Genomic DNA, 26,215 nt, shown 5'->3' with positions numbered 1-26,215 from the left:
TGATCAGCTCTTGAAGAGTTACGGTTTATGAACTCTCCACAGCTGTCCGGTTTTTTTTTGTTTTTTTTATCAGGCATTATTGTGATCACGGGTATTGGGGTAGAAGAATCAAGGTGTTGGATTTGGATAAAGTCGAGATTCGGGATACGGGTTCAAATCGTGATTTTAAATCCTGGCAATGAGCAAAGTTGTTTTGCTTGTTCAACTCATTGATTTTCTCGTGCTGCGTGGGCTTTGAAAGTTCATTGACATCATAGCATTGCAAGTTTCATAATTTCAAACTAGACGGCGACTGATGATGCTTTTCTTCGCCTTGGTCATTCGTCTCTCATCCTGTGCGCATACTCTGAGTCGGACTCAGCTCTCCCTCTTTGTTTCTGTTCATCCCCTGCCTCTCTCTCTCTCCCCTTCTCCCTTGCCCTCTATACTTCTGTTCTTCCTCTAGCTCTCTTCTGTAATGACTCTACCTTTCTGTTCTTCCTCTGTCTTCCCGTCCCTGTCTCTCCGCCATCATAAGCCCTAAGTCTATCACAACTTCGCATCCTGACCCCCTTTCCGACCATGTAGTCAATGCTTCCTCCTCGGCGCGCGGTGGTACTGGTTCGCCCACTTCACCTTGACCCCAAGCTCGTCCGCAATCTTGTACACGAAATTCGGCTCCCTCAAAAACTGCCTCGCCACCAGCACCGCGTCCGCCTGCGTGACCTGCCCATGCTCCTCGTCCACCTCCAGCGTCGCGCAGTTGCCCTGGTCCACGCCGTTGTGCCCGCTCGCCTCGCCGTTGGTCTGCTCCCCGCGCGCCTGCACGATGCTGCGCGCCATCTCGCCGCTCGAGATCATGCCCACGGCGCCGATGAGCAGCGTCTTGCCCTCTTCTTCGAGGGCCGCCCGGATCTTGCCCGCGATGCTGACCTGGTAGTACGGCGAGATCTCAATCTTCTGCGCGTGGTTGTTGCCGCCCGAGGACACGTCGAGCAGGTCGACGCCGGCCGCGGGCAGAAGCTTCGCGAGGCGCAGCGAGTCGTCGACGGTCCAGGACGGCGCGCCGGCGTACTCCATCCACTCGGTGGCCGAGATGCGCAGGAAGAGTGGCATGCCGGACGGGATGACGTCGCGGACGGCCTGGATGGTCTCGAAGAGGAAGCGGGTGCGGTTCTCGAAGCTGCCGCCGTATTGGTCGGTGCGTTGCTGTCGGTTTGTCAGTAACGGGTAATTTTATAAGGAAGAAGACAACATACGTTGCTCAGAGGCGACAAGAACTCTGAGATCAAGTACCCATGCGCGCCGTGAATCTCAATGACATCGAAGCCCGCCTCGACAGCCCTCTTCGCGCTCTCGGCGAACTTCTCCACCAACACAGCAATTTCCTCGACGCTCAGCTCCTTCGGCAGCGCCCACCCCTCGTCAAACGGGATACTGCTCGGCCCGACCACATCCTCAGGCCACCCGCCCTCCTCCTCCTTCGCCAGCGCCTTGCCGACTTTCTCAGTAATCCACGGCGCCAGCGTGCTCGCCTTGCGCCCCGCGTGCGCGAGCTGGATCCCCGCCAGCTGGCCCTGCGAGTGCACGAAATCAACAACGCGCTTCAGCGGCGCCGTCTGCGAGTCCGCCCACAGCCCGACGTCCTCGGGCGAGATGCGGCCGCGCGGCTCGACGGCGGTGGCCTCGACGATGGTCAGCCCCGCGCCGTGCAGCGCGAACTGGCCCAGGTGCACGAGGTGGTAGTCCGTCACGTGGCCGTCGCGGGCAGAGTACTGGCACATGGGGGAGACCCAGACGCGGTTGTTGATGGTGAGGTCGCGGATGCGGAGGGGCTGGAACAGCGTCGGGGCCCGGGGGGAGGCGTCGACGGGGGTGCCGGCGGGGGGCTCCTGGGCCGGGGTGTAAAACGGCACGTTGGGGGCCGGCTTGTTTGCGGTTTTGGTCATTGTCGCTTGCGGGAAGGGGGGCAGACGTGCGGGAATAATTGCGATGCTAGGTACTGCGATGGGACGGGTGTGCGTGCGGGGATTGTCCTCTGTTCTGTCTGTGCCGGGGGAGGATGAGGCTAGTCAGTGACGACAACGGGCGTCGGTTGTGGTGTGTTGCTGTTTTGGCAGAGGTTTCGAGTTGATGATGTTGCTGTCAGTCTTTTTGACGTCGACAACTGGGGGCGGAAGGGCGAACGGGGCTTTATGAACAAGGTTATAAATCCCGACAGCGGAAGACAGATCCCGCGAAGATGGGGCAGTTGAGGGTGCTTGGTGTTGGTTGGTCGTCGATTTGTCAAACTTATCCCGGTCGAGATAGGAAAGAAGCTCGTCGGTGGTTGGTGCCGTCACACGTTTCTCGTCCTTTGAACGGTTAAGCAAGAGACACTAACAAGTGTGGGGTCCTCAGAAGCGAGATTTATCAGCTTCGGTGCAAAGGTACGCCGTCCAGTAACGAATTGCAGCACAGCGCCTTACAACCACCGCCCTAGAGCAACCGCGGCATCTCCATGTCTCGCGCCATCAGTGAAGCCATCCATTCCCACTTTGCTGAGTAATTGGGATTGCCGAATAGTGTGCGTCAGTGATGGATGCATGGCAAAAGACTGTGACGCTCTGCTGTGGCGTCATCCCGAGTTATTCCCCTTTCGCGGCGCAGATCCGGCAACCAACGGCCTGCCTCCCCTCGACCTGACCTCTCGAACCCCAGAGCTCAACTTGCTCGAGTGTGCCCTCTACGCGCGACACTAGCCCCGTTTCTCGCTACGGTGTTCTCCAGGTTTCCTGTAAATGAAGTCGCATTTTGTTTGTGCAAAGGCGTTTCGAAGACTCTGTTGATCCGTTGCAGGGGTCTTGTTTGACTAGTTGTCGCTTGAGACTAACATGTGCCACAACCCATGACACCGCACGGCCCCATCTACGGCTAAAGTTGTAGGTAAAATCAACGACTTCTTCTCCAAAGGCAACTGAGCCCGAACCATGCCTCTGGTGCGTTAGGGGCGGTTCGCACACATTTTCCAAGCATTGTCACAGGCGAGAAGACCAAAAAGTGATTGAACCATAATCATGAATTCATGACGTACGAACTACATTAGACCTCTGCCCGTTAAGGGGCTTGTGTGTCTACCTAGGGACCCTTCCCTGAAAGCGGTATCTGTTGAATGCCTTACTTTTCCCCGAGTCCCAAACCCGCTTGCAAAACGCCGTGGAGATATGTTGAAAAAAGAACGCCTATGTTGAATGTGCCTGAGCCCTTCCCCTTTGATTTTTTCCGGTTATCCCCGCGGGTATTGCCACTTCATGTCTGTTGAATAGACCATCGTTTCCCACCCAACACCTAAATCACACTTCATATACATCGCATCATCCGCTTAGGCCTTGTCGGCGTACTTGGTGCGGAAGTACTTGGCGGCGTTGACCATGTTGGTCAGCGCGGCCTTGGTCTCGGCCCACTGGCGGGTCTTCAGACCGCAGTCAGGGTTGATCCAGAGCTGCTCAGGGCGGAGACCGTTGTTAAGCATCTCCTCGATGCGGGTCTTGATCTCCTCCTCGGAGGGAACACGAGGAGAGTGGATGTCGTAGACACCAGGGCCGATGTGGCGGGGGTAGGCCTTCTCCTCGAAGACGCGGAGGAGCTTGGCGTCAGACTTGCTGTTCTCGATGGACAGGACATCGGCATCGAGGGCGGCGATGGCGTGGAAGAAGTCCTGGAACTCAGAGTAGCAGAAGTGAGAGTGGATCTGAGTGGAGTCCTCGACACCGGCGGTGGACAGCTTGAAGGAGTCGACAGCCCAGGCGAGGTAAGCCTCACGCTCCTTGCCGGAGCGGAGAGGGAGACCCTCACGGAGAGCAGGCTCGTCGACCTGGATGACGTAGATGCCGGCGGCCTCGAGGTCGACGACCTCGTCGCGGAGAGCCAGGGCAAGCTGCTGGGCCTGGACGGACTGGTGAACGTCGTCACGGGGGAAAGACCAGCGCAAGCAGGTGATGGGACCAGTAAGCATGCCCTTCATGACGCGCTTGGAGTGAGCAGCAGCGTACTTGGACTCCTTCACGGTCATGGGCTGGTTGTTGCGGCGAGAGATGTCACCGACAACGATGGGGGGGCGGACGCAGCGGGATCCGTAGGACTGGACCCAGGCGTGGGTGGTGAAGACGTAACCGTCCATGCGCTCACCGAAGTACTGAACCATGTCGTTACGCTCGGGCTCACCGTGGACGAGGACGTCCAGGTCAAGCTCGTTCTGGATGGCGATGACATCGTCCATCTCCTTCTCGATGAACTTCTCGTACTGCTCAGCGGTAATTTCACCCTTGGTGAACTTGTTGCGCTGGATACGGATCTCCTTGGTCTGGGGGAAGGAGCCGATGGTGGTGGTGGGGAAGAGAGGAAGGTTCAGGTGCTTCTTCTGGGCAGCAATACGAGTGGGGAACTCAGACTTGCGGTTGTGCATCTCAGGGGTGACCTCAGACTGGCGCTTCTTGACGTTAGGGTCGTTGGTGCGGGCAGAGGTGGCGCGGGACTGGATGTCCTTGGCGTTGGCATCAAGCTGGGCCTGGACGGAGGCGGCGTTGGTGATGGCCTTGGCAATGGTGGCAACCTCAACGGCCTTCTCGGAGGCGAAGGAGAACCAGGCGTAGACCTCCTCAGGGAGCTTCTTCTCGGAGGTAAGAGTGTGGGGGGTGTGGAGGAGGGAAGAAGAGGTGGCAACGATGACGCGGTCCTCGCCGAGCTTGGCGATGGCCTGCTTGACGGTGTCAATGGCACGGGCGAAGTTGGTCTTCCAGATGTTACGGCCGTCGACAACACCGGCGGACAGGATCTGCTTGGGGCCGAGCTTCTCAATGACGGGGCCGAGCTGCTCGGGGTTGCGGACAAGGTCGACGTGGAGGCCGTAGACGTTGCTGATGGAGGGGAGGACGTCAAAGTTGTGGACGATGTCACCGAAGTAGGTGGCCAGAACCAGCTTAGGCAGGCCGGCGGCGGTGAGAGCCTCGTAGGCGGGCTTGAAGGCAGCCTTGGACTTCTCGGGGAGGTCGAAGACGAGGATGGGCTCGTCAATCTGGACAGTCTCGGCACCAGCGGCCTTGAGCTGCTTCAGGAGCTCAACGTAGACGGGGACGAGCTTGTCCAGCAGAGAGATGGGGTCAACGGACTGGCCACGGTCCGGCTTTCCGAGGTGGAGGAAAGAGACGGGGCCGACGAGGACGGGGCGGGTGATGATGCCGGCCTCCTTGGCCTCGTTGAACTCAACAACGGGCTTGGGGTTGGCAGCGAGCTTGAAGGTCTGGCCATCCTGAAGGGTAGGCTTGACGTAGTGGTAGTTGGAGTCGAACCACTTGACCATTTCCTGTTGACGGATCCATCAGTATTTGTTTTACGTTATAGGATTTTTTTATCGCCCGTGCATGAGCGGGGGCGGGGGCGGGGCTTACCAGAGAGGGGACGTCGATGCCGTCCTTCTGGTGGCCACGGCCCATGGCGAAGTACTCGTCAATGGGCTCAAGCTTGGTCTCGGCGTAACGGGGAGGAATGGCCTGAGGCAGGTTGTCAGCTTTGTGATGAGCTTAGTGAGATTTCGGGGTGAGTCACTTACGTTGAAGAGCTGGATGTGGTCAAGGACCTGGTCGTAGAAGGCAAAGTCGTTGGAGGGGATGATGTCGACACCGGCATCCTTCTGGATCTTCCAGTGGGCGAGACGCAGTCTCTTACCCTCAGCGAGGAGCTCATCGCGAGAGAGCTTGCCAGCCCAGTAAGCCTCGTTGGCCTTCTTGAGGTCACGGTTCACACCCATGCGGGGGAAACCCAGAACCGAGGACTGAACCATCTTGAATGCTGTTGCTGATCGACGCAAAAGACTCAAGTGTGATAAAATGATGTGCTGTGAAATTACCCCGCCGACAAGAAGCAAGGTAAGGGAGAAGAATTGGGAGTCAGGCGGTTGGGGGAAGAAGGAGAGGGAGAGAAAGGGGACGGAAGAGGAGGAGGGGCAGATGAAGTAGTCTTCCAAAGGTCGAGGTGGTGGACGTGTGAAAAAACTCTAGCGGCCCGCGAGTCGGTGAATTGGGCAATTGCGTGCGAGGGGCAGAGAGGCTGGGCTGGGTCCCCGGGCAGTTGACTGGAGAGCGAAGTCGGCTTGCAGCCTCAATGTCACTTTTTTGTGTTTTTCCCCTCCTTCTCACCGTTGGGTAGGTATGGATAGTCAATGGTACGAGGAATTGGTACTTTGGTGGAGGCCCCGGAGTTTTCGTTATTTTTTTTAATTTTTATTGATCGCCTCTTTTGGATTCTGCCAGCCAGCCAAACCGCCGGGAGAAAAAAAAAAAATGAGGTGAGAAGGCCTTCCAGTAGCGTTGAGGTGGGGTACTTTGGAAAGGGAAGGAGGGGTTGTCGCAGATTGCTCTTGAGAAAGTGGCCTCTGACACTTCGTGAGAATGCAGCGTGGCGGCTGGCGGGGGACTCAATTGGGGGAATCTTGCTCGAGGTCTCCACTGTTGGCGAGGCACCTTAAGATGGCGGGGTACAAAGCACTATCGCAAGCTGCGAAGGAGCTCCGGCGGGAGGCCGCAAGCCACCCATTGTTTTCTGTTAGTGCCCCTCTGTACCTGCTCAAGCTTGTCCCTACCTTACCTCACCTACAGCTAAGGCACCTATCTCCAGGTGTAGCTTTTCTTGCTCCATCCATTGGCTTTTCCCATCGTTTCCTGCCTTTCCCCGGTGTTCCATGCTCTGCGCTTCTGACTGTCTGTGCTCCAAACCGAGGATTGTGGCAAAAAAAGGCACAGAGAGTCAGACAACTGCATGAGAGGCCAAGGTCAGGCCAGCTAAGGTTCGTACCGGCGACAATGCAGCATAAGACACGCAGACACATGGCCGCAGGCCTGAGGCGAGAAGGGAGGGTACCTCAGGTATGGAGGGGCAGGCGATCGCTGATTGGCCCAACCCGCCACAGGGCGGCAGGAACGCAAGGGACCTACCTCGAAATGGAAGGGCGGTGTGGGCAATGGTGGGATTCAGATTTTGCCTTATCGGAGCCAGAGATAGCCAACGGCCACCTTCTTGCCTCACACTTCAGGATCCCACGAGCTTAAAGCCATTTTTTTGTGGGCAAGCGCGGGCAGCTGCGTGTCCCTGCCTCCCATTGGCCACTACCACTGCTGTGAAGCACATGTGGCCCAGCGAAGCTCACCTCACCAAGCTGCAATCCAAGCAAAGAGACATCTCCAGGGTCCTCCCCGAGCTATCCAAGTGTTGAGGTGGTGATGCATCACGACGAATTCCTCGGCCTCCCCCTCAACTCGGACAGCCATGTGTTACCCTCACGCGCGCTTTTTCTCTCGATTGGATGAATTCTTCACCGTTCAATCGAGCCGACGTTGACGTCGTGGTGGGTGTCTCGAAGACGGCCTAGCTCTCACCCAAACTTTTCTTTTTTCTCTCTCTTGCAAACGGTGTCCAGTCCAATTGCAGTCGATCCGCCACTCGTCACCGCTCAACGGCGCCTGTTGGTACACTAAAATGATCTAATCCAGTCTCGCCCGCTGCTTGATCGTCGTGGGAGCTCCCGACGTCAACCGCCATCTTCTGAAGATCGTCGATGCCCCTCGTCTGGTCTGTCGCTGTCAAAACATCTCGGGCAAACAATCGCCTGCGATGGCCGTGGCCTCGACACTTGTTGTTTCTGGGGCAATCCGCAATGGCGTGATCGACCTAAAGACCCAGGGACCCAATCTTGACCCAGACACGACCCAGACAAGAACCCGCCGACTCGACGATTGACGACGGGGCGGCGGCAGAGGACCGGAGTCTTTTCGCCTCGCCTGGGAGACTCCGTGGACCCTGTCTACAGGAGAGAGTGAAAGAGACGACGACAAGAAAAAAAAAAAAATCCGCGCAAAACAGACTACTGCGGTAGACCCTTGCTCCCGGTTCTTCCTCTTGTTACCAGGTACGGTTACGGGTCGGGGGTCGGACACGGGTGTCGGGGTCGCTGTCGGGTCGGGGGGTTCTCAATCTTGCAATCTTGAATCTCAAGACTTCCGAGTCCCTCCCACTCAAACACCCCTCAACTCCACATCTCCATGCAGGCACATCGGAGCCAGCTGCCCCCGATATTGCAGGTCTCCCTTGACTGGGCTTGTCAATGGGCACCGCCTCTGCATTCTGCCGCCCGGCCCGACAATCGCCCTGTGCGCTAGCCTCCTGGCTCAGTGGCTCCCCCTTTGCAGATGCAGTGTGGCACTTTACCACTCCTCGCGGCCATGCTCGCCTCAACTCCGCTGTTCGACGCCCGGTTTCAAACCTCTCTTAGACGAGCTCGTGAATACGGGCCTTCGACTTTTCCAGCGAACCCCAACTCCACGACTGAAACCAAACGTCCCATGGATGCGATATAGGTGCCTGGGCCTTAGCATCCGTTCTTCGGCTGACCTGCGTCAAGATGCACGAAAATCCCGCGACCTTGAGTAGCACTGCCTCGACGATCCAAGCAACATTGGACGGCCGCAAGGAGGACAATGCAGCGCGGGCGCAGTCGAAAAGATCGAGAACGAACGGATCCTCGATGCTGGCTACGATCATTGCACATCTACCGGTTAATGGTCATGGTCATGGTCATGCGCATTGAGATGCCTCCTTTTTTTCAATGACACCTGAGCGCTGCAAAAGACCAACTCGAGGCCCAGGCGGCCGTGATTCGTGATGCAGGCGACTGAGGCCAGCCACGATGCCCTCGCGCGCGCGCAAGCGGAGCTGTCTTCAACGAGTTTCTTTCCGTTATAGCCGGGGTTGTGGGAGCTAACACAATCCTTCTCACAACCTGCTTAGCTTGTTTATTGGCCACAACTGACAAGGAAACAACGACACAAGACGCCTCAACTCTTCGTCTGGCTTGCTCGTCCAAAACATTTCAAGCCATGAGTTTATAAAAAAAAACGCCACCAAAAATAGGATCCGTGATACCATCTCTGTGCCGTCTGTGGGTGAGATTGACAGCCAAGCTGGTACGCTACCACCGAACCCACGCGTGTGCTACGGCATCCTCACAGAAGAGTGTCTGGATGCAACTCCAATCCCCTTGGACCGGTCTGATAAGAGATCGTCTGCACAGACGAGACGGTTCTTGACAAGGGCTTGCGGGAACGTCAAGAAATGCACCCAAGCCCAAGCACCGCACCCCGGTCCTATATCAGCCACAGCTAAGGCTGCCCCAAGCTTCCGCTACAGCCGTCTGCCCGCGAAAAGACCACTGGCTCACAGCCCGCAACCCTGTCACCTGAAGCAGTCGAGCCATGTCGAGGGTACACTTCGCGCGGCACGACTCCCACACCACTGCACACAGCGTGTTTGACAATGACGTTTGAAACCGCGACCCCTGCCCGCCCCAAGCAACGACATCTCGTCTTTTTCGTGAACCGCTGTCCCATATCAGCCTTCTCTTAAGGCGAGCTGCCAGGAAGCCGCCCGGGCGGACCCCGGCACGAGCCCCAGATGCCAGCAGTAAGCACCGGAGCCAGCCACGGCTGTCCCTCCTTTCTGAAACCGACTTAACGTCGATTATCACGTATAAGCTTATTCGCACACTGCGCTTGGCAGACGACAAAGGGGGTTTCGTGCTAGACTGTGTTAGCGGAGTTTGCGTGCGCCATGCCGCCATCCCATGCTCTCCACCACGCCGTTCCATCCCATGCCGTGTCCTATGCTTGTCCCAAGCCGGCCCCATGCTCCTCCCATGCTCCTCCCATGCTCTCCCATGCTCTCCCATGCTCGATGCTGTTGCTCTGCCCTGGCTGGAGTTGCATCGGGGACACTTGAAGCAATTCATAACGGGAGAGCTTTCCTCGGTTCTGGGTCAGGAGTTCGTGTGTGATCTGCTCTCTTTCCTCTTCTCAAGCTCTCTGGGAGAGTCATTGCAACGCATCACGTCTTCACGGCCTTCAACTGGTTCCTTTTCCTTGGTTTGGTATCTTTATTCTTGTGTGTCTGTTCTACTTTCTTATTACAGAGCTGAGCTCGAATATCTGGTGCTGAGCACTACCATAAATCATCACAATGGCCCCTATGTCGAGACCAAAGGCTATCTTTTCCAACCCTTCAATGGGCAATGTGTAAGTCGTCTACCCCTGGTCTGCCAACTCAACACACACGGCTAACAAACTCGTTCTCAGATCAAGCGAGGATGAGAACGTGGCCCGCGTATTCGTCGGTAGAGGCGAGAAGATGAAGGAGTTCCGTGTAAACAAGAGGATGCTCAGCAACGTCGCCCCCTTCTTCGAGGACCAACTCGACGCCACGCCGGCCGGCATCGTCAACACATCAGGCAAGCCCGTCCAAATATGGCTCCCGCAGCAAAACTCCACCATCCGCCTCCCCAACGAGTCCGCCTCCATGTTCGACCTCTTCGTCGTCTGGCTTCACCAGCGTGACGGCTTCCGCCGCCACCTCGACGAGATGATCATCCTCGTCAGCGACGCCCCCGGCGTCCCCTGCCAGCGTCTTCACTGGGCCCTCGTCCGCCTGCACATCTTCGCCGCTCGCCTCGACCTCCACCACCTCCAGGACCTCGCCATCGACGCCCTCCAGGACATCTACCTCCGCTGCGACTGGGACGTCACGCCGCGCTTCGTCGAGTACGCCTACGGCGACTGCGACTCGCCGGCCGCGATGCGTCTGCGCAGGTGGACCGTCGCCATGGTCGCCTGGTCCGTCGCCGGCGGCGCCACCTCCTCCTCATACCACAACGACGCCGACGCCAGCGGCCTCGACCGCTTCCAGGCCATGTTCGAGCGCTTCCCCGACTTCGCCGCCGACTACACCTCCCACCTCCGCAAGATGAAGTCCAGCAAGCTCGACACGCGCATCAAGAACCCGCAGCTCCGCATCCCGGCCAACAAGCTCCGCAACGAGGAGCGCCAGTTCGGCTTCCGCCAGTGCTCCTTCCACAGCCATCGCGCCGCCGTCGGCGAGCGCAGGTGTCCTCACACCACCGCCAGCAGGGAGCTGGATAACTTCCTCATGGTGCCGTTGGTAATGGAGATCGGCCCGGCGCCGGCCATCCGCAGAAGCAACTCCCGCCGGGAAAGGCCGCAGAGGATGGCGCAGCAGCACACCGCGCAGGTCTTCTAAGGGGAAAGAGAGGGAAGTGTCGTACGTCAGTGGAAACCGTTCCCAGGTGGACGTTTTCACCAATAGCCCGGCCCCAACAAACGATAAACCAAATAAACAACCCGCCCTCCCCTTCCTCCTCCCCCGAGAAAATCTTCTTTTAATCATTCGGCTCCGTCAACAAACGGCCCTCCCAAACACGCTCACAAATCCTCGGAAACCTCCCTCTTCGGCGCGGCACACCCGCTGCCCATGAACACGCCAAACCCCTCTCCGGGCTTCGACGCCTGCCGGAACGCGACGCGGCTGCGTCCCGCGTCCGCCAGCTCGAACACGAAGCTGCCGCCGCCGCCGTCGCACCGGCCGAGGTCGATCGTCTGCGTGCCGGGCTTGACCTTGACCGCGCCGACGAGGTTCCTCTTCTGGCGCACGGCGTCGTTGTCGACGTCGGCAAGGGTGGCGGCCTCCGGGACGCGGAACACGCGCAGCTCCGCGGCGCCCTCGCGCTGGATCAGCTCCCAGCTCTCCGAGTCCTCGGGCATCGCGAAGAGCAGCTGGCACGGGGTCATTGTCGTCGGTGCCGCATCTTCGTCTGCGATCGACGACGTCGAGCTAAACGTCACGAGCTGCGCGACGCGGTTGGCTTTGTTACCTAGTCTCGATAAGCACACCCAATCCAACATCACACAGAGGGATGGGGTTTACCTGTGGCGTCAATATCCTGGTTAACGTAAAAAAACGAACTCGGGTCCTCCTGCTCAAAGGGCTGATCCTGCAGCAGCCACGTCAAGGACGCGGGTGCCTCGACGCGCGCGCAGGCGGTGGTGATCGGTGTCAGTGATGATGACGGCGTCGCTTTGCCGACGGCTGATCCGGCGACCGACAGGAGTTGTGTGAGGACCTTGACACTCAGACGAGCCATAACTTTTTTTTTTGTGTTCCTGTGAAAGAACCCAAAAAAGATGTATATAGTTTTTTGATCAGATTTTCCGAGTGGGGGGAGGAAGAGGAAACTTTTTTTTTTCTTTTTTCCCCGAATTGAAGATACCAGATGTTCTGTTTGGAGAAAACTTCGTTGTTTGTTGGTTCAGTGATGTTGATGTGATGCCGTCGTGTGATTTTCCCCTGTGAATTCGCGTCTACGCGTGTACGTGTGTTTGTACGTGTGATGTTGCCGCTTGCCGTCGTGGTCGTGTGAAGCTGTGAAGTTCGTTCGTTGGTGAGATTACACACAGCTTATGTCGTAAGCAAGTCAGATTTCCCACTGCACTGTGCTAGTCGAGCCTGGAGCTTTGGTGTGTTAGATGAAGTCTTAGACTCTATGATCTAATGCAAAACCCCCAGCATACGAAAAGAACGAGACACGAGAAAAGCAGGGCGAAGGTGTGGTGGTGCGGTCTGACGCGATATTATAGACTTGACCACCCCGCTCTCCCTCCCTTCCCTCTGAAAAGCCCGGAGAAGTACCTACCAGCGGCGGCCCAGCATAAGCCGGGCGTAGCGGCCTAGGGAGGGGGTGGGGGGCGCGGCGTCCAAAGACATGACGGGAAAAAGGGCATGCGACCACCAGAAAGGTGTGTGTGTGACCACCGGACATTCTGAGTTGTACAAAAGCCCAAAGCTTGGACGCGGTGCCTGGTCCGATCTCCGTGTCGAGGTCTCTCGCATGAGCCGAGAGTTTGGACTACACAGTATTGCCTCTTTTTGGTAGGTAGGCTTTTGCAAGCTCAGATTCTTGTGTTCAGAGGCGTGACACCGGCGCTGTCATCGGATTCTCTCGTGCCCTTCCGCTGATTTTGCGTTGGAATTGAGTTTCTCACAATGCGAGGTGTTCAATGTACCTGTCTACCTACGTTGTGTAAGACGAACGGCAAGAATAAGGAATGCAAAGACACATGAGAGGGGGAGGGGGGCCCCCATCGATGCGCGAGCCGGCTCCGTGCGCCAAGGGGACCACCACCGGAGCTTTGGGGTGGGCGCATTTTTTGGGCGGACCGGGGGGTTAGGTAGGAGGGAGGCAGCCATTATTAGAGAAGCGAATGCCCGAATGGACCTGATCTTGTTGATCGTTCGTTGGGGGGTTCGGTCAGTGGCTTATTTTGCATGAACGAACGAACGGGGTTTCTTGTGGCTTCTGGGCCGGGTTTGGGTGAAGCTGGGTTAACGGCTTGGCTTGACGGTGGTGGCTTCACATCCTTCTCAAGAGAGAGAGTTTCTTGCTGGAGTGCTTTTCACGCTGGACACTTCCGAGGGGAATTGTCTGCCCAGGTCACGGAGGTTCAAGCAGGCAGCGGGAATCATATCCCCGAGAGAGAAGAACCGCCCCGAGGGAAGAAGAGGCTCAGCCCTGCGAGTCCCTGCCCCTTGCCCCTGCCCGAATGTTCAGCAGAGCTTGGGTCCAACTTCATCCCCTTCTGTCCCGATGCTCCAGTCTATTCCTTGTCCCGATGGGGGTTAAGATGGGTTTGCCGGGCTTGATGTAATTTAAACAAGCTGCTACACAAGGTTCCTTTTTTTTTTTTTTTTTTTTTTTTTTTAAACGGGGTTGTTTTTTACGGGGTTCGGCGCCGTCGTTCGTTCGGGAACGATCCGCTACTTATTTGGTGCCAAATGGGGGTTTGTTTCGTTTGGACGGGCTTCCTGGGTTAACGTGACGGCGCCCTGGGACGGGGCCTGAACATAGGTACTTACAAAGCAGCGCGTTGTACTGTAATCAATGCCCCGGTTCTTGATCTTGTGGTGAGCAGCTTGGCGGATGCCTCGCTCTCCCTCGCGGAATAAGAAAGTCACGCGCAACCGAGCCCGATTTGACGTGCTTGCACAGCGTTCTCCCTACCTTTGGCCTCGGACTTTCGCAGGAGTAAACCACATGGTAAACCACGGAGCTCAAACCACGCGCGCTCGCTCACCTCGCTCGCGTGTGTTGGGGAGGCGCTCGGGGCTTCTGTCACGACACCTCCGAATTCCCGGGTCGGGTTCCCACCCCTACCTACCTCTAGCTGGAGACGGGTCATCCCCTGGCGCGCCGGCCGTACCAAAAGGGAATTTTGAAGTGCGTGTTTTATACGAGCGACAGCCGTCACGTAGATCCCCTTATGTTTTTCCGCGGGTCGCTGTCATTACCTCTGCGTAGCTCGTATTCTCTTCCCTCCCCGGGTTTCTGTAATTTTATTCAGAGGTCGAGCTAGAGTGCAGTACGACGTCACAGACGGCGCGAGGAGGAACGGAGAATGGGCCGGAGACGCTCAGACTCAGCAGCGCAAACGCCAAAAGTCTCGGCCGGCTGTGACGGATCGGAGGACAAGACATTGGAGGCCTTAGGGGCAATGGGCTAGCAGACGAGGAACGCAAACTGGGGAATTCAGACCCATTGAGACCCAAGAGTCCTTGCATCTCTCTTTCCATTCTCCCAATGTCTTGGTGTTTATTAATTGAGGGGGGGGATGGGCAGCATGACGGCGCCAACACTCCACCGCAGGGCGCGCGCGCGCCGCAGGGCGAGAGACAGCAGCAGCGACCTCAGCAAAGCCGGGCGTAAGACCAGACGGACGTCGTCGGGCTGAGTGAGATGGATGGAAAAGACACCGCTCCCTGCCAATACTTGGAGAGCGGCACAGCCAGTGGTCAACTCCGTTTGCACTCCAAAAGCAGTCGGCAGGATCGGTGGTTCAACCAGTGATGCCTGGCGTGAGGAGAGTGATGTAACACGCACACACAGCCTGCAGATCGAAGGTGGCCGTTCCCATCCTCTTGGGATCGATCGACTCTGGGGAAGGATTGTTCAAGGCAGACGGGCTGATGATGATCCCTCCCTCCCCTCCCCCTCCCCGGAGACTTTTCCCCAGGGCGTGTGTGTGGCAGACTTCTAGGCTGACAGCTGTGCCAACTAGGCGGACCAATTGACCAATTAGAACATGCGACTAGACAGACAGACAGACCATCCGTCAGAGCTGTGCTAGACGGCGAAGCACTACCACCGCCCGCCGCAATTTACACAATCCTCAGGTGCAGGAGAAGCAAACCAGCACCCAAGCCCGAATCGTTATTGAAGCTTAAAGATGAAAATAAATGGATACCTTGCTGCGAGCTAAAGCCATAGCACAAAAAGGGTCAACTATACCAAGGTACCTGCTTCATTAGGGAATCGAAAGGGGACCGGACGACGGACCGGGCTTTCGTTCGGGTGCTTCGGGTTCCGGCCGGGCGAACTACTGAACAATCGGATGTCACAGCCCAGAACCGCAACGAAACATTTCATCGCATTAGAATACATGCTCTCCTATAAATTGCCCATATCAGCCGTTCCATGCGAAAGGCCAGCGCCCATGAACCGCGTTTCGTCTCGCGGGACGGATCGCCTCGCTCGCTCGCCATTTGAGATGAGCCGGAGGGGGGAACGAGGATTCATTCCCAGCCGGAGGCCCGAACCGGTGGGGGTGCTTTTTCCCGTGCAACGAAACCTGGCTTTTGTTTCTTGCTTAGAAGGCCGTGAGACGGGACTGGCGTGTTCAATGCCTGTAGTTCAGCGACTGTGCGGTTCGAGCCGGATATCCGGGACTCTCGAGACGAACTGTGTCTGAGAGGGTGGGTGTGGGCAGACTGAAGCAGCGATGTGGCGGCCGGCGATGGAACCGGTCCGTCCCCCCGTCCCCGTCCCCCGCCGCAAAAGTCAAGCTTGACCTGGACCCGACCTGACCATCTGGATTATTTCTCGGCCGAGTGGCTAATTCACCCAATGGTTGTTCTAATAGTGTAATCAAGTTTCTAGTCACGGAAAAAAAAAGAAGGCCCGCTGCGACTTTTACCCGGAATACTGCGGCATATTTTTTCAATCCTTTGCCCTACCTCAGACACTCTCTCACGGGGCATCAAAAAAAGCCTGCAGGTGTGAAAGATGTCGACAATCCCAACAGTCTTCCATCTTTCATCGAGGTCATTTAGGAAAGGCTCTTCTCCTGCAGAGATGACCAACCCGCCAGCCGATAACCCTCCTCCTCCACCGTCTTCCGTTTCTCAGGCCTCTAGACTTCCCTAGGCTCCTGTCGGCAGCGAAGCCTCTAACCGTCTCATCCGAAGCCGAAACCGAGCCATCCAGAGCCTCAAACTAGACAACACGATCTGCACACCCAACCCATCGTGCATCCCAAATAAACAAACAAACACCAAGATATAGGAGGATGGGGACCAAACATCTTGGGACAGCGAAGCAAAAGTGATCACAAAGGTACGTACGTCTACCGTTCCCAATGCTGACCCAAGTGCAAGCAAATGGACGGGACGAGAGACATCCTGTTCTGTCACACATCACCCCGCACATCTCGTCGGCTACATGCACCAAATCAGCAGAGCACACAACCGTCTTGGCCTCTTCTGATAGGTCCAGCCACCTTTCCTCTCCGACTGTCCTCATCGAATCGCTTCATGTAAGTTCGACTGCACATCGTCGAGGCCATCGAGCCATTCGCCGTCCAGCGGCCAAATATCACACAAGACGACACAACCATGCGTCAGTTGACGTCCACGGGCCTCACAAAATACGAAGTTGGGCAGTAGAGCAGTATGCCTAAAGATCGTTTCCATTCGTCTAAAGAAACCGGTTCTGATTCCCGGCTCTGACACTGGGGTTGTTTTGTCTTTTTTGCCCTTTTGGTGACTTCCTTCAGTGAGGAGTCCTTTTTTTCGTTTCTCGACAACACCGCCGGAGCCTCCAAAAAGAGTCCGCTGGTTTGCCAATAAGTACAAGCAAGAAAAATATCCGACGTCCTCGTCGAGTGTCGTTTCATCATATCCTTCGTCATGGTTTTCATAACAGGAGTTGGGCAGCTAGTGCTAGCCAAGAGAACAAAAGGGGGATGACGTCCAAATCGCACACTATCTCAAGCAAAGTGGAAATTAGTCCTCCAAGCCCGGAGGGTTTCGTTCCCTCGATATGTGAAGCAAATGTGTCCGTGAGAAGTAAAAGTAAGGAAACCATCGTAAGCGTGCTGTCGTCTATGTACCGTCGAGGGGTATGTCCTTGCAAGAGTCTGTCCACATGGGTATCAAGCAGATGACTCGCATGAACTCGTAAAGTCGTCAAGTAGTAACGGGCGTAGCAAATGTACAAAGGAAAGATTCACTAAAAGGGCGATTCCGACCGGCGGCGATTGGTATCGCGCTGTCTGAACTCCCGAAGACGTTCGTCAATATAGGCCAGGCGGTTAGCCAGGTTGCGAGGCGGAGCTGATCCGCTTTCGCCAGATTGTTGGACCGTCGCAAAAGGACGGCGGATAGTTCCGTGGTCGAACTCTTCCGGCTGAGTAAACCGGTTGGGGAACGAGAAGCTAGTTGAACCAGGGAAAGGTGATCCCAGGCGCGCAGGAGGCGCAGTAGGGGCTGCCAGAGATGCTCCAGCAGTCTCCGGCCGAGCGGACGGAATTGGCATCGGAGCGGTAAAGAGTCCTGCAATGTTGGTTCGCGGGACGAACAGGTCATCGTGGACGTTGCTGTTTGTTGAGCTAAACTCCGTATCTGGGCGGAGAGGCGTCTTGGGCATGTCGTCGAAAGGGGAAGGCCCAGTCCACAGGTCAGAACCGAGACTCGGGCGCTTCGTCTTTCGTGGTTCATGAGTAGCCAGCCTTGGCCTTCCAACGCGCTTTTGAGTGTTGGACCTACTCCTCGTCAAGCGGGCTGGAGGTTGAAGAGTGCTGCGGCGATGCCCCAAACTCTGGTTTTGTCTTTGAGGCATCGAAGCAATCGCATCAGAGAGGGCCCCCGTCGAACTAGGTCCGTAGCTGTTGGGCATGAAGGGCGAAGCCAGCCGCGGACGTTCCTTCACAGGTACGTTGAGACCGGAGACATCGAGAGGCAAGGAAGGAAACGGTTCTGTCATTGGCTCTTCGACGGGTTCCGGGCTTGACTGTGTGAGTTGTGCCAGGGGACCTTGGGGTTGCATAGCCTCAGAGGTGCTGAGAGTCAGCGACATTGACATATCGTGAGCCGAAAAGACGGAAGGGGACCGGGCCGGGGTGGATCTCCGGTTCCAGAACCTTGTTGCGGTCCGGCCGAAAGGCGTCGGGCTATGGGTGAGGAATTGAGTCTTTCGGGCTGCGGAAGAGGCTGCCTTGAGTTTGCACAGCTCTCTCAAATGAGCACGAGTGGCTGCACATGTGTGTGGCCACTGCAAGAAGGTGCATGCGGCTTCCACGGTAGGCGTACTGCTGCCGCTCTTCGGTTTCAACGATCTCTTCGCGCCCTTGGGGCCTCTCCAACTCCTCTTGGCTTCCCTGGCAACACGGAGGCATACTCCGTGAGGAGGGATGCAGCTTTTGCCGGTGCGGAACGGCGTGACCTTGGGGTCTTGAAGGTACATCAGATAAGTCGTCCAAAGGTGATCGCTCATGGCCTTGGTCCAAGGGGCCTTTCTCCTCTTCCCCTTCGCGTTGACTGGCTTCTCAGCGACCTCATCGGCAGCATCTACCAAGAGGTTGAAATGGTCAGAGGCCTCAGTCTCGGGGCTGATACACTGCAAATCTTCGGACGTGAGAGAGAAGCGGCTGAAGAGGGAGGCGCTGGTTTGTGTAGACCGCGCGGTGGATGGACGGCTGGATTCGCATTCCGGGGTAGACTCGCCGCTGCTGAAGGCAGAGTCGATGGACCAGTTGGGATATCGTCTGGGAGATAGCGAGGGAGCGGCGCCGGGTGCTGGCGTTTTAGGTGGGGAAAACCGCCTGCCGCGAACTTTATGTAACGCGAGATCATCCAAGTCTTTGAGGTTGTGGATAACCGGGTAAGTCATGCTGGATATCTGCATGTTTGCGCCAGCTGCATCGGGTTCTTCAATGCTCGGAATTGGCACATCAGCAGCAGCGACCGACGCGAGAAAGTGGCTCGTCGAGGCGGTGAGGTTGGATGCGACGCGCCTTTTCAGTTTGAAGCGCGGGCGCGGAGGCGACGGTGGCTGTAACTCTTCGTCCACCGCGGAAGGCTCCGGTGTTTTGGGGTTCGTCTCTGGATCATGGAAGCGAAAGCCCTTTGGCAGGGTCGCCGCTCCGGAATGTTGAGTATTCATCCTGGCCGATAATAAGATGATTTCTGACACGCGACGGCCGCTTGGAAGAATGCCAAAGACGGCGAAGCTCGGCGATGAGGTCAGGTAACAAGTTTCAAGGCCGAGAACAAAGGCAGCGCGTCCGTTGAGCCCGTCTTTGTGGCTGTAGTTTAAGACAAGCTGGAATTCGAACGCTTGGCGATTCGCGTAAGAGCGCGCAAAATCTTTTGCGAATGTGACCTCAACGGAACTCGGTACCAATGTCGCAGATTGCGCGCGAAGCGATTACTTGCCAGGTCTCTGGACTCAAGGAGGCAATTCCAGTGACTGGTATGAAGCGCTCAATGTGATTCAGGTATGCGCAGGCTTCGTCTGGATCGAGGCCGTTTACAGTTGCAACTCCCAAGTAATTATCGAAAGAAAAATGAGAAAAAAAGAAAACGTCGCGTCGTTTGTCGTCGTTTCGTGTTAGGGTCGTAGGTAGATCGTAGATATCGGGGGTCGCAAGCGCAAGTTTTCGCGATGCTGTAGGATAAGGAAAAGAGTCGTGGTCGTAAAGAGCCGGACAGACGTTATCGTCGTCGTTAATGGTGGTGGATAGGCTCGTGATCGTGAACTTGTCGTGCGGGAATCGCAGCGCGCCCCCACCACCGAGGACGGCTGATACTTGCGAAAGGAACGACTGTGGTTGAAGAGAAGGGTGGGAGGGAGAAGATCGGAACGGTTTGGGTTGAGGCGGACCGGTGTAGTATGTATGGCAGCTCTAGACGGTGGGCGGGGTGGAGAAGAGAAGAGCGGGTGGCGCGAAGCTTGCGCTGGGAAGTCGGGGCAGGGCGGGACGCAGGATACGAATGGGAAGACACCTGTGCCTGCGCCTGAGCCTGAACCCAGTGCCTGAGGGTTGCAGCGAGAGGTATCCGTAGCCGGGCCCTTGAACGCCGAAGGTACTTGGAGTTGGGGTGAGGTTCACACACTGCTCGCTTGAGCCCCCGTGCAGACAGCAGAGCGTGGTGGCCGGGGGGGCGTTGTACAGCGGTTGAGCACGCTAGAATCCCCCACTTGGCTAATCCCAAGGGAACCTAGTCGTGCCGTCCAAGGTGACTGACAGTGGGGAGTCTGTGAGCGACGGACCAGCGATGGCGCCGCAAGACAGGTCCAGAAGCTTACCAGCGCATGTGGCAGAGTGGAGTCTCGGGTGAGCGTAGTGATGGTGCTTGTTGTCCGCAGAGAGGACCCTGAAGATGTGCGGTGTGGTGCGTGAAGTGGGAAGCGCCGTAGAGGGGATTGATCGTCTTGAGTCTGCTTCTGGGACAGGAACCGGGTGAAGTCGTGGCTCGTCAAAGTCTGCTCTCCTCTTCTTCACAGGGGTCTTGGAGGCCCTTCAAGGGAACTGGGCAGCGGCGCGGGAAGGTGTCGGTGATTGCAGTAGGCGCATGCACTCCGTATGCACTGTGTTGTGTGGTGTAGCCAGTCGACGGACACGACAGGAGTGCATGTGCAGCGGATCATGGAGCAGCGGACGACGAGGGTCTAGTCCGGACGAGGGAGGAAAGCAAAGCAAAGCAAAGCTCAGGACTCCCGTTGGTCGGTTTGCCCGTTCGCAGTTGCAAGGTAAGGTACGACGCGCGCAAAGTCTGGGAAGCGCGCCGAGCCAAGGATCGGGTTGGTCGAGGCAACGCAGCCAAAGCAGGCCCCGCGATGCTGATGAGGGAAAGGACAGCAACGGCAGCAAGATCACTGGCCCGTCTCGGTTGTTGGGCGATGCCGCAGGCGTAGCAGATGCAGTAGAAGTCAGGCTGATCCCGCGACTAGCTGGACTCAATCGGACGGTTGATCCAACAGACGAAAAGACAGACCACTTCACGAGCCGGTCTGATGTCTGGGAGTCCGGATAGACCACGGCGTGCAGCGGAGGTTTCGCACAAGACAACACTTGGCCGGGTTGCTTGGTTTGTGGGGCAGTGAGACAATTAACCAGATGGTGCTGGCAGCTGGATGTGCGTGTGCAGCTTCGTGGTCTCCTTTTTTGGCAGTGAGTAGGGCGCGTTTGCCCTGTAGCGATTGCTCCGCGAATACGGCGGTATTGTGCTCTGGTTCGCAGCCTGTGCGATGGTTTGCGCTCGGCCGGTTGGGACCGGGGCCCAGGAAACGCAAGAGGCTGGTTTCTGCGTATGCAGCCGATAGGCCTGTTCGTGCCGGCCGTTCGTTCTTGGGACGAACAAAGTATCGACGTGCGGAGAGTGAGCGGCTAGCAAGCCACAAAGTGGATGATCGGGTGGGTAGTGGTGCCGGCTCTGGTTGAAGTTGGAAGCTATCGATTGCAATGGACGAGACAGAGTCTCAAAAGAGCGTGGACGTATGATTCAGAGTCACACCGGTCGACGACGGAATTTAGACTGAGCAGAATGAAAGGAACAAGCCCAGAGAGCGAGTGGGTGAAGCAGCTGCGATGGGCGAGGATTTGGTATTCCTTTAGCCAGTTCTCACATTTGGGTTGACGGAGAGCAAGTTACCGCAGCGGCGAGAGCGGCAGGTGAAGCGTTAGATGTGCCCGGTGAGCGTCAAGGTGAGTGAGTGCGACGGGCGGGCAGCGACTCATGGCATCACAAATTGTGGGCGGTGACGTCCATGGAAGGAGCAGGAGAATTGGCGGGGTGTGTTGAGCAAAGCAGAGGCGGATGAAACTGAATTGATGTGATCCGTGCGAACCGTGAAAAATTCTGACGCCTGATGCCCGGTCGGTGGTGGACGACCAGGAGTGAAGTGGGAAATCGCGACTTTTACGCGACTTACACGCGAAGAAGCGCGATCGGTGGGGGCATATGCATATGTGGGTCTGTCACGCGTTTCCTGGGTTCCCATTGGGTTGACGGGGGTCACCTGCATTCACATTCTCTCAGCAGGGCAGGTCCAGGCCACACATCACTGTTTCCGTTGGGTCCTTCTGTCCTGGATTTGAGTATCGACATGGAAGGCAGCTCCCCGCGGCCACCACAGCTCTTTCCTGGTCCCCTTTTTAGTGAGAAGAGAACGCAACTGAGACTTTGGAGCGCATGAAGATGTGACGCGAGGATCGATGGGTAGCGGCGGCTGTGCGTTGACTGGCGGGGAAAGACCCAAGGCGACGTTCCTGGCTCCTTCTCCAAGTTGTAGCTGAGGTCCTAAAGTGCCATCTTCCGACGATCGCCCTGATTCATGAGAAGAGGCCCGAGTTGCTTCTTCCCCTGTTGCCAGGAGCAATTAACAACCCAGCAAAATCCTACCACGCTATCTCCACGGCCCAGGTGCAGTGTGCCCTCTCAACGCTTTGCACGATGCGACACCAAGAGAAGGGCACCATTGAGACGATCCCGGCCGACACTAACATCGCGTGCGTTCTCAAGGAATACAGGCCCTCTGGCACTTACACTTACAACGCCTGGAGGTTGGTAGACAGGGCCACAAACCATGCCAATACGAGCTTCGTTCGGCGGCTCACGCGAAACACACAAACCACATTTATCCCAAGGACAGGGTGCACGGCGTTGCTTTGCGCTGCGCTGCTTTCTCCTACCCTGCCAAAGTGTCTGCTATTCGCAGTGAAGCCGGTTGACGTCGAGCCAATCGAAGCACAACATGGCGCGCCAGCCGGTTCTCAATGCCTGCTTCGGTCTGCACGGCGATGGAGTCGCGATGCGGTGAGCCCTTTCTGGGATGGCTTTACCATCTGACCTTATCTGCTGCTTCTCGCTTCTCAAGCACCCTGCCCTATGCAGCAAGTGGGTTGATCCCAGCGCCTCTTGCGAGTTCGCTGCGCAGCGCACCGTTTAATTTCCATGAACCTGTTTGCCTGCCGACCAGGTTAGCATTGGTTTTGGTCGGAGAGAAAATGACAGGAGGCCCGCCTCGGTGATCAGCAAGTCTGCTGCGACGCAGCAGCTGAACCATCGAGATCCGCCGAAACGCGAGGATGGTGGACTTCATGCGAAGGCCATGCTCTCTGCCGTTGTACATACGTCTGGGGCAATCAGCTCTCAATGTCGGGGTGTTGCCGGCTGGTGTCAATTTCGTCTCTCGCCAGCTCGAAGTCTTCCATGTCGTCGGAACTTGCGACCCTCTTTACAGTTTACTCTCCATGGCTTGTTTCAACGTGCGGTTTAGCTCGTGGTCAACGCTGAGGCACAAGCCTGTTCGACTGGAGCGACGAACGAAACGGCGAAGGGCACACAACAACGGTTCACTGCAACTGCAACGCCAGAGCTGAAGAGAGAGGGCCACCGCGTGTGGGCCAATCACACCGCGCATGCTGCCAGCCGCCGTGCTGTGCGGGCTTTGACGTTGCTGCGAGATCAGGAAGCATTGAACCGAAGATGCTGTGGCGCCGAGTGCCTGCATAGCATCCCTGCTACCGTTGCTCTTGATGTCCAGCGGTAATATTCAACAACATCATCAGACGGCCTTGAGGAGCACTCGGCTGGACTTGCACGATCCACAGAGGTATTGGCATCTGAGCATTCATGTCGAGAGCAATGGAACAGAAAGAGCGGACTGTCTTGGTGGCCTTGCAATACACAGGACTCTGAATCCTATCTTCGATCCCTGGATATCTCGCATGGCCATATCATCCGAGACGACCACGTCAAATTGCCGGAGACGAGATGCCAAGGGAGGTCCCTTCCTGGGCTTGCATTCCTGCGGTGGCAAAGGCTGCAGACTGAGGGTCTTTTTTGGGTTGCGCTGCTTTACGAGTCCAACAGGTTCGTCGGCCGGCTCAACTTATTAAGCTCATCAGACCAGAGCCGCAACTTGTCTGTTCTGAGCAATAGTCCATGTTACAAGTTGAAGTTTGACCTCGACCAAACGCCAAGCTGCACTTGAAGAACGCCATCGTCACCATTTAGCATTCGGACCAGCAGTCTGTCGGCTGCGCTATCACCAATCCCATCCCTTCAATATTTGTCGATCCACGCCATGCCATTCTAAGAACGACAGTCTACGCCACAATTCTCACATCTCAAGCCATGAGGGGCCTTTGGATTCCAGTCTCCTCGCCCTCGAACGAGCAGGGTCATTTCTTTGACGCTCCCCTTCTTCCTCATCAGGAGATGTCTTCCCTATGCTTTCCCATCGATAATTCGATTGCACCCATCAGCTGCCCATCATGCTCGGGCCATTTCAGTTTGTGAAGATTGCTGGCCCATTCTTGTTCATCATCTGGTCGATCTGGTATCTGGGAATCTCACGCCAGCAGGTCCATGAGCTCGCTCGAAACTTCCGCACGCAGAGGGACCTTTTTGTCGCCGACTTTCTCGAACACGAAATTGATGGAAAATTCAATGGATCGGCCATCACCAACCTCTGCATGAGCAAAAAATGGTCGCCCGGCTTGGTTATGAGCTGCGATGCCGTACATGCTGGTATCGGTGTCGTACGGAATGCCTATCTGCATTGCATACGCTTTGCCATTGAGACAGGAGGTGAGAAGGCCTCTCGTGGTCGTACTCTTGGTCTAACATCAGATAGCTGAGCTGATTCTGCCCCAAATCACACCTCGCTCGCCAGAAAACCTACAAGATATTGTGTCGAAGCCCGGGGTGCCCATCGACTACTTTTTCGACTCCGATCACCTCCATCATGTCCTCTCCACATACTGCCCTCAGATGAAGGTTTACGACTCGCTGGACGAACTCTACGACGTCCCCGGTGTAATGAATGCCTTCGCATTCGATATGGGCGTCTTTGTCAAGGAATGGGTCAATGGCACTGTCCTGGCGAATCCCAAGGGCTGGAACAAAAGTTTCCGCGACTGGTTGGACACGCAGTCGCCGCCGGCAACAAGGGAGTATCCTCTCCGCGTCCACCTGAAGCACACGCTCTGGGTGTGGCCAACAGCAAATGACACTGCCGCGGTGGCCTCATCCTTTGGACGTATTCTGCGTCTTCGGCAAGATGCTCGACGGCTCGCCGCATCGGCGCTCTTCTCACTTGCGCACCGTTTCAGGCTTAATCTCGACCCGCGCACGCGGTACCACCCGGAGAGCTTCGTCGGGATTCACTTACGCACCGAGGAAGACATTACCGGAGGGGGCTTTCCAGATTATATCACGCAGGCTGCGGATTACTTCCACTTCCTGTCGGACTGCAGCGCCCCTGTTGCTTACCTTGCATCTGGAGCGACCGATGCCAACGTCACGGCCTTTGCAGAACGTGCCGAAGATTTCAATGTAACGGTCGTCACCAAGGGCGACATTCTTGATGCGCAGGAGATGGAGGAGCTGGAAGCGTTCACGTGGGATCAACGCAGTCTGGTGGACTACGAGATCATGCTCCGGGCCGGGCTGGTGGCAGGCATCGGCAAGAGCAGCTTTGCGTGGAATCTGGCACTGCGGCGGTCATATGCCTTCGGAGACGGCCCTCAGGCGGTACCGCATCCGCTCGGGGATACAATTGCTTGGAAAGACGAGTTCACGACGCTGTACGGGAAACATGAAGCTCGCGAGGACGCCATGAGGTCGACGATATGGCCATGACGGAGCACAAAAAGGGTCTCGCTTTTTCTTCCATCTGATTTTACAACAAGTTGTCGTTTCTGGGGTGGGTATGTAGCATCACATGTAGGCGTTAGGTCTAGGTTACTTGGCTAAATGCTTACGTTGGTTCATCGGCGCGGGCCTGTCACGTACCATCTGCATGCAAGGGATATCATATTAGGCCGTCTCATGTCAGCCAGAACGTCGTTCCGCTAAACCCTTTCCCTCGCTGCGTGAAACCCTGGGTTTAGGCGGCTCAGGCGTGTGTGTTTTGAACGTCCGCGTCGAGATCTGACTTGTCATGGATGATGGCAGAACACGGAGACACGAAACCCCTCACTTCGGTGAAATTTTCGTCGCTCTTCCGGCCGGCAGGGCCCCGGACGAGCTCTCGCAGCGCCCGGCGTTGGACGGCAGCGGCGGGCGGGGATGGGGGGCCGGATGACCATGTTAATCGCGGGGATGGCACGACCGGGTGCCTTCATTGGCCGCCTTGTCGCCATCGACTCGGTTGAAGGAGGGCTGACGTTCGGACTGTGTAACCATCGACGGGCTAGGTAAATGCTTGAAGAGGGATATGGAAGTAGTGGGCAGCGACGCTGGG

The 26,215-nt window shown here is 56.7% G+C and overlaps 6 protein-coding genes across 6 annotated transcripts; 2 read left to right on the top strand and 4 right to left on the bottom strand.

Annotated features, from left to right (window-relative positions):
• Positions 1–567: 567 nt before the first annotated feature.
• afvA-3 (NADPH dehydrogenase afvA) lies at positions 568–1,928 on the bottom strand (the record flags this gene model as incomplete). Its single annotated transcript, XM_037316188.1, has 2 exons — positions 568–1,188; positions 1,239–1,928. 2 exons carry the CDS (start codon positions 1,926–1,928, stop codon positions 568–570), a joined length of 1,311 nt encoding a protein of 436 aa, XP_037185209.1.
• Positions 1,929–3,340: 1,412 nt separating this feature from the next.
• met26 (putative 5-methyltetrahydropteroyltriglutamate--homocysteine methyltransferase) lies at positions 3,341–5,797 on the bottom strand (the record flags this gene model as incomplete). The annotated part of the gene is made up of 3 exons (XM_037316187.1): positions 3,341–5,320; positions 5,406–5,507; positions 5,567–5,797. The coding sequence occupies 3 exons, from the start codon at positions 5,795–5,797 to the stop codon at positions 3,341–3,343; spliced, it is 2,313 nt and encodes a 770-aa protein (XP_037185208.1).
• A 4,223-nt stretch (positions 5,798–10,020) lies between these two features.
• Positions 10,021–11,094, top strand: CGCA056_v000925 (uncharacterized protein; the record flags this gene model as incomplete). Its single annotated transcript, XM_037316186.1, has 2 exons — positions 10,021–10,076; positions 10,137–11,094. 2 exons carry the CDS (start codon positions 10,021–10,023, stop codon positions 11,092–11,094), a joined length of 1,014 nt encoding a protein of 337 aa, XP_037185207.1.
• Positions 11,095–11,276: 182 nt separating this feature from the next.
• On the bottom strand, positions 11,277–11,995 carry CGCA056_v000924 (uncharacterized protein; the record flags this gene model as incomplete). The annotated part of the gene is made up of 2 exons (XM_037316185.1): positions 11,277–11,725; positions 11,779–11,995. 2 exons carry the CDS (start codon positions 11,993–11,995, stop codon positions 11,277–11,279), a joined length of 666 nt encoding a protein of 221 aa, XP_037185206.1.
• Positions 11,996–17,191: 5,196 nt separating this feature from the next.
• CGCA056_v000923 (uncharacterized protein) lies at positions 17,192–19,123 on the bottom strand (the record flags this gene model as incomplete). Its single annotated transcript, XM_037316184.1, has 1 exon — positions 17,192–19,123. One exon carries the CDS (start codon positions 19,121–19,123, stop codon positions 17,192–17,194), a length of 1,932 nt encoding a protein of 643 aa, XP_037184811.1.
• A 5,119-nt stretch (positions 19,124–24,242) lies between these two features.
• CGCA056_v000922 (uncharacterized protein) lies at positions 24,243–25,611 on the top strand (the record flags this gene model as incomplete). Its single annotated transcript, XM_037316183.1, has 2 exons — positions 24,243–24,558; positions 24,605–25,611. 2 exons carry the CDS (start codon positions 24,243–24,245, stop codon positions 25,609–25,611), a joined length of 1,323 nt encoding a protein of 440 aa, XP_037184810.1.
• Positions 25,612–26,215: the final 604 nt, after the last annotated feature.

Source organism: Colletotrichum aenigma (genome assembly GCF_013390185.1).
Source record: "Colletotrichum aenigma strain Cg56 chromosome Unknown KSG_Cg56_contig01, whole genome shotgun sequence".
Lineage (NCBI taxonomy): Eukaryota > Fungi > Ascomycota > Sordariomycetes > Glomerellales > Glomerellaceae > Colletotrichum > Colletotrichum aenigma.
This window is presented reverse-complemented; position numbering and strand designations above follow the sequence as displayed.